This window comes from Diospyros lotus, chromosome 14 (genome assembly GCF_014633365.1).
Source record: "Diospyros lotus cultivar Yz01 chromosome 14, ASM1463336v1, whole genome shotgun sequence".
Classification (NCBI taxonomy): domain Eukaryota; kingdom Viridiplantae; phylum Streptophyta; class Magnoliopsida; order Ericales; family Ebenaceae; genus Diospyros; species Diospyros lotus.
The window spans coordinates 16,218,301-16,230,387 of NC_068351.1; the positions used below are offsets into that span (position 1 = coordinate 16,218,301).

General features: G+C 43.0%; 2 protein-coding genes and 1 non-coding gene across 6 annotated transcripts in view; all 3 read left to right on the forward strand.

The window, feature by feature from the left end:
• The first annotated feature begins 435 nt into the window (after positions 1-435).
• Positions 436-3,596, forward strand: LOC127790919 (uncharacterized). The gene is made up of 3 exons (XM_052320650.1): positions 436-3,029; positions 3,129-3,247; positions 3,345-3,596. The coding sequence occupies exons 1-3, from the start codon at positions 1,247-1,249 to the stop codon at positions 3,594-3,596; spliced, it is 2,154 nt and encodes a 717-aa protein (XP_052176610.1). The 5' UTR covers positions 436-1,246.
• Positions 3,597-5,159: 1,563 nt separating this feature from the next.
• LOC127789842 (E3 ubiquitin-protein ligase RHF2A-like) overlaps positions 5,160-12,087 on the forward strand; it is a 64,979-nt gene continuing 58,051 nt past the window's right edge. For 2 of the 4 annotated variants that reach the window (XR_008020672.1, XR_008020671.1), the window contains exon 1: positions 5,160-8,109. The gene's annotated coding sequence lies outside the window, so the exon portion shown is untranslated. The remainder of the gene's footprint in view (positions 8,110-12,087) is intronic. The other 2 variants (XM_052318859.1, XM_052318858.1) reach the window with 1 other exon arrangement.
• On the forward strand, positions 9,888-9,968 carry LOC127791280 (small nucleolar RNA snoR35). Its single transcript, XR_008020917.1, has one exon. It is a non-coding gene; the product is annotated as a small nucleolar RNA snoR35 (small nucleolar RNA).

Here is a 12,087-nt window from a genome sequence, read left to right on the forward strand (position 1 = left end):
GCCCACTATTTTCTCTTACCACCCTCGACCGCCGCCTCACCTCTCTTTTTCTTTCCCACACCATGTACACACAAACACATATGTATATATATATATATACACATGGGCGACAGCCATGGCTGTCGACCCACCACCATTACCCCCCCACACACTCTTGTTCTCTTTCTCTGTACAATGGCCACGAGCCATAATAGAGAGAAGAGAGAGAGAGAGAAAGAGTGGGTTGGTTGTTATGGCTGACCCCCCCCCACACACATACACATATATATATATATACACACCTATATATATATATACACACACAGCATGGCCGTGGCGATGGCAGCCGCAGCCATGAAATCTAGCCTAACACACACACACACACACACCTATATATATATATATACCAGTGTTCTAAAACTCGGGCTGGGCGGTCGCCTAGGCGCTGGGCGGCCGCCAGCCGCGGCGCTTTTGGGGGAGGCGGCCCATTTAGGCGGCCCCCCGACTAGGCGGTTCCAGGCGTGCCTAGGCGGCCGAGGCGGCCGCCTAGCCGCCAGTCGCAGCCCTAGGCGGCCTCCGCCCCCCACACTTTTCTTCAGCTAAGCGCGTAGATCGTTTTTAGGGTTTACATTTCATTTCAGATTTCCCCCCCTCCTCTCTCTCTCGCCTCTCATTGTCTCATCTTGGTGCGTTGCCGGTTGCTCCCCTCCTCGCCGTCGCCGGACCCGCCGCTGCTGCTCGCTGGAACGACGACCTGTCTGGCCGCCTCTCTCACCGCACCACCTCTCTCACCGAGCAACCTCTCTGGTCGCCTCTCTCACCGGCCACCGCACCGCCTCTCTCACCGGCCGCCGACCGTGTCCCTCGCCGCCGACCGCCTCCTCTGTGTTCTGCCACCGCCGAGCCCCTTTCTCTCTCAATCCGCCGCCTTCAAGCTAACAGTCTAACAGTATGTACTATGTATTATTGTATTTAAAACTATTTATTAACCATCATCTATGATTTTCAGATTTATTAACCATGTCTTTCACTAGCAATGTTTAGATTTTATCTTCCACATGATTTTGATTTTCAGTTTCAGATTTGTGTTAGGCTATTAGCAATGTTAAGTTCCTGTGTTAGGTTGTTAGTTTTGATTTTCAGATTTGTGTTAAGCTGTTAGCAATGATTTTCAGATTTGATTTTCAGATTTTGTCTTCCACATGATTTTCAGATTTGATTTTGACTTCCACATGATTTTCAGATTTGATTTTGTTCAGTTTAAGTGATGTCTGGAACGGGGAGTACGGAAGCATCGTCCGCTACCGTCTCAATTCTTAAAAGGAAGTCAAATGATGTGGGGTGGGAGTATGGGATGTTAATTGATCCCAAGAATATGGACAAAGTCAAATGCAAGTTATGCAGTAAGGTGATGTCTGGCGGTGTTTATCGAGTTAAAGAACACATTGGCCATATTTCTGGAAATGTGTCTGCATGTCCAAAAGCTTCTCCAGATGATAGAGCCAAATGCAAGAATGCAATTGAGGAGGCAAGGAATAAAAAGAAGAATAAGAAAAAGGAAGAAGATCTGATGAGATCAACAGTCAATATTTCTGAAAAGGGGGAAGGGAATGGCGATGATGAATTGCAAGAATTAGGGAGTAATAACCCACCCCGCACACTTGGCCCTATGGATAAATTTGCAAGCTCCATCAGCCCTGAAGCTGGTTCAAGTGTAAAAATGACACAAAGACAACAAAATATCAATGAAGCACTCTTTAAAGAGAGGACACAGACAGTTCGTGAATATTGTGCTAGGTGGGTCTATGAGCACGGTATTCCTTTCAATGCCATTGATAATGACAGTTTCAAGTTGTTTGTTGAGGCAGTTGGTCAATTTGGGCCAGGCTTCAATCCTCCTAGTCAATACCAGTTGAGGGAAACGTTGCTAAAGGGGGAAGTTGACAGGATGAAAGGTTTGTTAAAGAAGCATGAAGAAGAGTGGGCAAGAAATGGGTGCTCCATTATGACAGATGCTTGGAGTGATAGAAAAAGAAGGAGCATCATGAACTTATGTGTTAATTCTAATGCCGGTACTGCTTTCCTTTCTTCTAAAGAATCTTCAGAGGAGGCACATACAAGTGAACTCATTTTTGAGTATGTGGACAAATGCATTGAGCAAGTTGGGCCACAAAATGTTGTCCAAGTGGTAACTGACAATGCTGCCAACAATATGGGAGCGACAAAGTTATTGAAGGTGAAGAGACCCAATATCTTTTGGACATCATGTGCTACTCACACCATCAATTTAATGCTTGAAAGCATTGGAAAACTGCCAAGGTACAAAAAAGTCATTGATCAAGCCAAGAGTTTGACAATCTTTATTTATGCACATCATAAGACCTTATCCTTAATGAGGTCATTTACAAAGAAGAGGGATATAGTGAGACCAGGTGTCACTAGATTTGCTTCTTCTTTCCTTACTCTACAAAGTTTAATGGAGAAAAAGAGCCAATTGAGGGCAATGTTTACTAGCTCTGAGTGGGAGGAGTGCAAGTGGTCGAAGACTGTTAAAGGGAAAGCAGCCTATGCAACTGTGTTAAGTATTGCTTTCTGGAATGGTGTGACTATATGTCTTAAGGTTTTTGCACCTTTGGTGAAGGTGCTTCGAATTGTTGATGCAGATAAGAAGCCTTCTATGGGCTTTTTATATGGAGAGATTAATCAGGCAAAAAAGGATATTAAGGAGGCCCTAAACAATCTTGAAAAGAACTATTTGCCTATTATGGAAATTATTGATGCAAGAGTGAAAGATAGGCTAGATAGTCCATTGCATTTTGCGGCTTACCTTTTGAATCCATATTATTTGTTCAAAGATATGGATATGCAATTTGATAATGAACTGATGGATGGGTTTTTTAATGCTGTGGAGATGTTTTTTTATGGTGATGATCGCATGCAAGGGCATATTTTAAATGTTGAGTTGCCAAAATATACTTGCAAAGAAGGAGTTTTTGGAAAGTCATGGGCAATTCAAGGGTGTGCAACAAATGATGATAATTATAACCCAGGTATAAAATTCCTTCCTTTAATCCTTAGGACTTTTTTTTTTTAGTTTCTATCGTATATTAGTTTAGTGTATAAATTTCAAATTTGTTTAACCTATGTAGTTAAATGGTGGATGACTTATGGAAATCAAACACCAAACTTGCAACGAATGGCGAGAAGGATCCTCTCGTTAACTAGTAGTTCATCCGGTTGTGAAAGAAATTGGAGTACTTTTGAAGGGGTTAGTGCATATTTTAAAGTGTTTTCAATATTTTAATCAATTAGTTATCTATCATTTATATTGAATTATTGATATTGCTTTCATTTTCTTCATGTAGATACATACGAAGAAAAGAAATAGACTAGATGTTAATCGATTGAACAATCTAGTCTTTGTCCAATTTAATGCAAAACTGATGAACAAGCAAAAAAGGGAGAAGGAGAGGAATGTTGATGTGCTACTTGCTAGTGATGCTAGTAATGCACAAGGATGGATCGTTGATGGAGAAGATGATGAAGAAATTGAGCCTGGTATGGGGCTCACTTGGGAAATGGTTGGTGAAGCTTCTGGAGCAGACGACATGCTTTAACCTCGAAGAAGTTCTAGGATGAGAGAACTTCATGAAGATGATTTTCAATCAGAAGAAGAAGATGAACAAGAGCATCATGAATTTGATTTTGAGTCTGATGAAGATCGTGTGCTAGAAGAATATGGAGAGGAAGAAGAAGAAATCCACTAAGATAACTAGATATTACTTAGATTCTTCATATATGTTTTAATGTTTATGTTGTATTATTGTTATTTTTGTCATTTTAACCTCAGTACTAATCTACAACAATTTGTTTTTAAAGTTTTTTAATGTTTAAATTCATTATTTCACTTATTATTCCAACTTTGGTTTACTTGATATCAAATTGCATCAAAAAATTTAAAAAAAAAACACTATTTTCCAAGTCGCCGCCTAGGCCCCGCCTAGGCGCCCTAGGCGCTAGGCCTCAGTCGGGCGCCCGACTAGCGCCTAGCGCCTTTTAGAACACTGATATATACACACTCACACACACGAAAGCATGGTCGAGCCCATGGCAGCTGCGGCCATCAGAAACCTCTACACCTCGCGGTGCCTAGGTTTTTGAAACCTTCACCCCAACCCTCCCCCATCCCAACGACGATGGCAGTATCGCTGCCTTCGTCAGCTGCGATGCCACTACCATCGCCTCGAGTCGAGGAATGCTGGGTTCCCCGACTACTGCCATGGCCACAGCACCACAGCCATGCGTGTGTATGTGTGTGTGTGTGTGTGGGTCGGCTATGGCCGACCCACTATCTCTTTCTTTCTCTGCAACGGCCCCCAAATGGGTTAGCTTCCATGGCTGCGGCCATGGAATTGTGTGTGTGTGTATATATATATGTGTGAATGTGTATATATATATATGTGTGTGTGTGTGTGTGTGAGTCGGCCATAGCAACCGACCCACTCTCTCTTCTCTCTTTGCTACAACTATGAGGTTAAAATGAGAATTTTAAAATTAGTGAAGCATTTTGTATGGTATGAGTTGTGAAAAATAATTTCAGGAATTGCGGATAGAATTTTTCAAACCAATTTTGCTCCAACAAAAATACCTCCTCACCCCTAACAGTATTGCAAAAATCACCTGTTGCCAACTTGGGTGCAAAAGGTGAAATCGTTCACCTTAAGGGCCTCCAAACATTGCCCCACACACGTGGGAGGGATTAATCACAGAACATGGCGGCCCCCAAGGTAGGAGGCAGAATGCATAGCGCTCACAATAAACCATTCCTATAAGATGATGAAATTTTCATACTGCGATTGTCATGACTCGAACCTGCATCATTAGGTGCAATTTTCTATCCTGTGAACCATCACTGCTATGCCCGTGGGGCACCTCTTGCCAACTTGGTTCAAAGGTAAAATCGCTCACCCCGGGCGCCCCCCACACCCGGCCCGACAGGATGTGGGGGATTAATCATGGTGACCCAGTCGGACGCAGTTGCTAAACCCAGGTTCACCGCGTATAAGGAGCCCCCTCACTTTGAAAAGAGATACCCCACACTACTAATTACGAGACTTGATCCTCGATCTTGGTCCAAGATTCACCATAGAAGGCACTTTGTGCCCCTTTTTGGCCAACTGGCCGCCCATGCGGGCACCTCTTGCCGACTTACCTTCACCATTCGTGGAGAGAGAAAGCAAGGGTGAGGGCACCAAAAGCCCCCGTGTTCAGTCGCCGTTCTTGCATCTGGAGGAGTCGATTTTCAGTCGCCGTTTCGCCCACTTCACGCCACCGCCTCGCTCTCTCTTTCTCTCTCTCTATCGGCAGAAGAAGAGCACCGCCGTTCCTCGTGCCGCCTTGTTCTGATCGATCTATCTATCTATCTATCTGTCTGTCTTTCTAATCTGCTGAGGTTGTTCTTGAAGACAGTGGCAGGTTGGCATACAATGCTACCACTCCGGCGATGCATAACCCCCAAATGGGCTTCTCTCCCCGCTACCTCCGCCTTGTTGAATTCGTCCACTCACAGCATCAGCCCTTCTTTCCGTTCGGCCGGAACAGTCTCTACATCCGTCCTCGGCGAGGAGGGATTGCGGTCTGACGACGTGGTGCTATCCTTTAGCCACTGGTTCAAGTCCCGAAAGAACCCTTTGTTCGACCATATCTTCAAGATATTGGGCGACGATGAGAGACAGGAACGAGCTGGATTTACTGCCGATTTGGCCCTCTCACAGTTGGGTCTTCGGCTGTCTGAATCCCTGGTTCTGGAGGTCTTGAACTACGGCAAAGACGTTCTCTCCTGCCTTAAATTCTTCCACTGGTCTGGTCGGCAGCCCGGTTTCTACCACACCCGCGTGACTTTCTTTGCGATTTTCAAGATTCTTTCAAGGTCCAAGCTCATGTATTTGATGGAAGACTTGTTTGCGGACTTCTGGAAGCCTGGGAGGTCATATAATACCCGGTTATGCAGTGTTATGGTCATGGGTTATGCAGTTGCTGGGAAGCCTGAAGTTGCACTCCAACTGTTCGGCAAAATGCGCTTTCAGGGGATTGACTTGGACATCTTCGCTTACCACGTGCTTTTGAATGCTTTGGTGGAGGAGGGTTGTTTCGATGCGGCTGAGGTGATCGCCAAGCAGATAGCGATCCGGGGATTGGAGAACGTGGTTACCCGGACCATACTTTTGAAAAGTTTGTGCAAGCAGCGCCAGTTGGATAAAGCTGAGTTTTCCCTCCGTGGGTCGGTGAGCGATGAGAGGCAGTTGAATGGACACTCTTTGGGCGTTCTTGTGGATGCACTCTGTAAGGATAATCAGTTTGAGAAGGCGGGTAAGTTGCTCGATGAGTTTTGCCACTTGGGGATCGGTAAATTGGAGCATGCTTATGGTATGTGGCTTAGAAACCTTGTTCAAGCTGGGAAGCTTGACGGGGCTCTGGAATTCTTGCAAAGCAAGAAGTCATTGGAAGGCTATGTTCCTGATGTGTTTCGCTATAACATGCTGATTTGTAGGCTTTTAAGGGAGAACAGGCTCGAGGAGGTCTGTGATTTGTTGATGGAGATGAGTGACAGGCAGATTTTACCCGATGATGTCACCATGAATGCGGCTCTCTGCTTCTTTTGCAAGTCAGGTATGGTAGATGTTGCCCTAGAGTTGTACAATAAGAGGACTGAGTTTGGTCTCACTCCAAATAGCTTGGCTTTCAACTATCTGGTCAATACATTGTGTGGGGATGGAAGCATTGATGAAGCTTATCAAGTTCTGAAAAATTCCTTATACCAAGGTTATTTTCCTGGTAAAAAGGTAATTTCTATCCTTGCCAGTGCCTTGTTTAGGGAGGGAAAACTTGAGAAGATGAAAGAGTTGGTCATTGTTGATCTCGAGCTAAATTTAATGCCAACTGGTTGGATGTTTAATAAGTTAATATCAGCTCTTTGTATGACCGGTAAAGTGAAAGATGGTTATTTGATTTATGGAGAGCTCAACAGATTAAATAAAGTTGTCAGTAAAACTACTTACGGCCATCTCATACATGGTTTCAACAAGTTAAAGAGGGGAGATATTTCTGCTGGACTACTCATAGAAATGCAAGAAAAAGGTCTCAGTCCTACCCAAAAATTGTTCAGGGCAGTCATCCAGTGTCTATGTGACATGGAAAATCCAGAAAAGCAATTTCTCAAGTTGCTTGATTTGCAATTGTCTCGTCATGGCCCCAGCCGTCAAGTTTACAATAATTTCATTGATGGAGCCAAACATGCAAGAAGACCTGAGTTGGCCACAGAAGTGTTTGAGATGATGGTGAAAAGTGGTATAGCGCCGGATTTGACTTCTGACAATCTGATGTTGCAGAGTTATCTAAGCAGTGGCAAAATTTCTAATGCTCTGAATTTTCTCGCTGACGTGTCCAAGAGGAGAGAGATTGGAACAAAATTGTATGGCACCATGATTGTTGGCCTTTGCAAAGCCAACAAACCAGGCCTTGCATTGGAGTTCTTGGGGAAAATGAGGGAAAACAAAAAGAAACCAAGTCGCCAGTGTTATGAGGAGATTCTGAAACTACTTTGCGATAATAAGAAATACAGTATGGCGGTAAATCTTATTCAGGACATGGTGAGAGTTGGTCAGCCTGTTTCGTCCTTCATGGGAAATGTACTTCTATTGCATTCATTGAAGAGTCAACATCTGTATCGCACATGGGTTGGATTAAATGATTTGCAAAATGGGACATCATCTACTTGGATGCTTGAACAGCTAATTGCCAAGTTCTCTAGCCGCACAACAAACGAAGATTTTGAGGTCTTGGAAGAAGCGATTAAGCAGTGCTTCCCGCTTGATCTCTATACATATAATATATTGCTGAGAAAACTAAGCATGAGGCAAATGGAGCATGCTTGTGAGTTATTCAATAGGTTATCTCGGAAAGGTTATGAGCCCAATGAATGGACTTATGGCATCATAGTGCAAGGGTTTTTCAAACACGGTAGGACAGCTGACGCTCAGATATGGATAGAACAGATGCTCCAGAAAGGGTTTGATCCAAATAAGTGTACCAAACGACTCATCTAATTGACAAATATGTTTACAGCAACAGGTACAAATGCTAAACATTTATAGAGCCTATAGTTTGGGGCTTTCATTTGCTTTAAACTATTTTGTACATTATTTTATTCTTCATTGATTTTCCCAAGGTCAACAATGATTATAGTAATGAAATTATTTATGTTTTTGGCATTTCCTGGTAAGCACTTAATTTTTATTGGTATGCTTCTAAAGTATCATGGTGTTTCCTTATGGTTCTTAATTTTGTAATAGATGGCAGGATACATATGGCTGAGTTTGGGACTTGCTACCAATGAATAGAATACTGGTTTTCTGCCTTTCTAAGCTTGATGCAATACATTTTTCATTGAAATATTGATTCATAAGTGATGCAAAACCTGAAACAAATAAACAAGAGTAATCCCAATTACTCAAACCAATTTCTCAATATCAATCAACAAAGTCTATTTAACAATACATCTCTAAAGGGTTTTGTCATGAACCTAGGGTTCATAATAGGTTTAAGAAGTAATTGGGGAGGAATTGAATTGGGGAAGAAATCAGAATTGAAGAATTGAAGGAGAGGGAAGAAATTAGTAGAAAGAGGGAGAGTAACAGAGATAAAACGAGAGGGAGATTGGAGAGAAATTTAGAGAGGAAAATGAGAGATTCAATATCAATTCAAGCATGCTTTCTTCCTACAACATTGGCTTATTTATAGCCCACTGTTCCTGCACCCATGTGCAGTCTGTTTGGTCTCAACCATGTACCCATGTGCATAACAATTGAAATTCTAACAAATTGCAAAATACCCTCTAACAACTGTTTATATCTTTATTACAATTTTTCCCCTCTATTGCTCATAGGGTCATGACAATTCCTCCCGCCTTAAAACATTTATTGTCCCCAAGAAATGCCAAACCTCACAGCTTCCTATGTGCCTTTTTCCTTCTCTTCCACAGCTTGGATGGAGAAGTTTTGAAAATCCTCTGTATGCGTAGCAGATTTGTAGTAGTTCTCATGTACACCTCGACAACTTTCCCCACCACAGCTTCTTCAATGTAGGCTGGTGCACTTCCAGAAGATTGGTTAACTGTGACCCCAATTTCCTTTAATATTTTGTCACTATTTTGGTCCAAGTCCTTGATGAATGCCTTCAACTGCATGTGGACCATCCAATCTTGACCCTGCCTAGGATATACGTCACAAGTGTTGCCATTCTTAGCTCCAGCTCTGACCTGCTTTGTAACTGACTTATCCAACAAGTCAATGTTTTGTTCCAAATCTGATTGTTCCTCAGATTTCTGTAAGTCCAAAATATGAGTAAAGACTCTAGCACTAATATCCGTTGTGCCAGATTCCATGTAATGAATTCAGCAACTCCTTTTTCTTTGTGTTTGCTAGAATATCCTTCTACAAGAACTTCTTTTTCAACAATTTTAGATTGTCCCTTTGCCTTTGATGCCATATCAACCTCACCATAGCTCAGGTTCTTCCCAACGTTGCCCCCACCAACTACGTTTCCCATTGAACTTGTAATTCGAGATTCTGCATTTCCAAGGGTTGGAGATACTCCCATTCCTGGAACAACATCCCAATTACCGATTGCAACAGAGGTTGGAAGAATCTCGGGAATAGACCCACCAACTCCATTTGTGCCACTATTATATCCAGGGCTTCCAACAACACTCATTATACAACTATTTGTCACCCCTGAATGACTATGTGCGCTACTATGAGATATTTGAGAAAGGGCAATAGGGAGATTGTTTGATGTAAAACGACCACTAGAAATGCTTCCAGCAAGTTGTTGAACTCCTTGAATGGTTCCTGCATGATGAAAAATAGGGGATGCAACACCAGATTGAGTAGAGAATGATGTAGCAAAAGACCTCCCAGTACTCTTTGGAATATTTGAAATCAATCCATTCATAGATGACTAATTTTGGCGAGAGAACATGACCATTAAATAGTTGATCCCTGATCTAAGCTTCCACTTCATCTATAATTCCATTCAACCTTCTCTCCAAGCCCCCTAGAAAGGTCTCCAACTTCCGATCCAACGCCATGATAGCTACCTGCTCACGTTTGCTTCCGGTCTCCAGTAATTCCACTCGAGCTTGCAGATAAGTGGTTGCCGAGTGGAATTGTTGGACCTGGGACTCAAGGTTCTTCATCCGCATCCCTTATGCCATTGCTGATCTTGCATAATTTTTTAGGTTCAATAGCCTTCAACTTGAATCGAAACCACAACCAAGGATTAACTGCTTGGCTACGTTAATTCGGTCTGCTTTGCCTCTCAAAATTTGAATCGAGAATCGTCGGAACGTAACGACCTATGCACAATTAGAAATTAATCGTCATGAAGCATTGGAAATTAGCAGCGATGGAATGGAGCAATCACAGCCTGAGAATCGTTGTACTCGTCGCCAATCAAGAAGACCTACAACCACTGCGACCCACACCCCAATCACCATCCAATGGCCGGGGCCACTAACTCTCCTTCGGAATTTAATTTGAGAGATGCTCACCCGTTTTGATCTGCTTCCGGATCGCGAAATGCCTTGTGGTTGCCTCCCTGAACCATGTCTGCAATAGCCGAAATCTCGGATTCTGTTGCGGCAAGGAAAGTTCGCTGGACTGCTGGACTTGCCTTGAATCCTTCCTTTGGTTCTGGCTACTTAGTGGTTGCGTTTGATAATGGCCTCCACACCTTCCTTGCCCACGTCGCCCTTCGACGGACTTCCGCCTACTCACGAACGCCTGGGTTGCTCACTTGTTGGAAATTAACCACGTTGGTAGCAATATTCGGAAACTCGTTCGGAATTCTCTTGGCTAGATTGCCATTGAAGTCCTCCTCCCGACTCCGAACCTAATTGCCGCCACAGTAAATACTTTCTAGATCAGATCAGAAGCTCAACCTATCTACCGTCAAGCTAGATTTGCAACACCCAATCACTGTCCACTGGTCGTGACCACTCTCTTGGTTTTGTACTTTATCGGAATTGTTTTACCTAATCACCAATGTAAATCATCGTTGGAGATCGATAACAGAGTCGGATTCTTTCTCGCCTCCAAAAGTTGAACAATCTTCTCGATCACCTTCTTCGATTTGCTTTGCTCGCGATCGTTGTGGATTCAACGATTGTATTCCTCGCCGACTCCTTCCAAAATCAAATCTGAAGCAACCACTTACCTACCATCAATCACCTTCCTGCCTCGGGTTTTGCTTCTATGAGTCGCTTCTAGAACAAACTCTTGAATGTATCGACTCCAATCGCACCACCGAAATGGTTCGACTCTGTTGCTTCGCCACTACTGTGTTGTTTTCGGAATTGCCTCCTGCGACCTATTACTTTCCGCCACCGATCGCCGGTCAGCATCAAAACCTACTGTGGACCGGTGTCCGTTCTACCACTACTATCTTCTTTGAATTCCACCGCTAAGATAGTCGAAATTTGCAAACGCATAAGAAGTGAAGGCTACGGATGTTCAATGGTATTCGCCAGAATCACCATCGGACTCACCTTCAAAAGTCGGACACACTAACTTGATTGCCGAGCTCACAGTCGAGGAATGACTGCTCTGATACTATTTGTCAGGAACCTAGGGTTCATAACAGGTTTAAGAAGTAATTGAGGAGGAATTGAATTAGGGAAGAAATCAGAATTGAAGGAGGTGGAAGAAATCAGTAGAAAGAGGGAGAGTAACAGAGAGAGATTGGAGAGAAATTTAGAGAGGAAAATGAGAAATTCAATATCAATTCAAGCATACTTTCTTCCTACAATAGTGGTTTATTTGTAGCCCACTGCTCTTGTACTCATGTGCAGTTCGTTTGGCCTCAACTTGCACCCATGTGCATAACAACTGAAATTCTAACAAATTGCAAAATACCCTCTAGCAACTATTTATATCTCTATTACAATTTTGCCCCTCTATTGCTCCTAAGGTCATGACAAGTTTATATAGATTAGAGATCCTAGCTAATTAAGAAACATATTAAAGATCAAATCACATCTTAACTAGAATG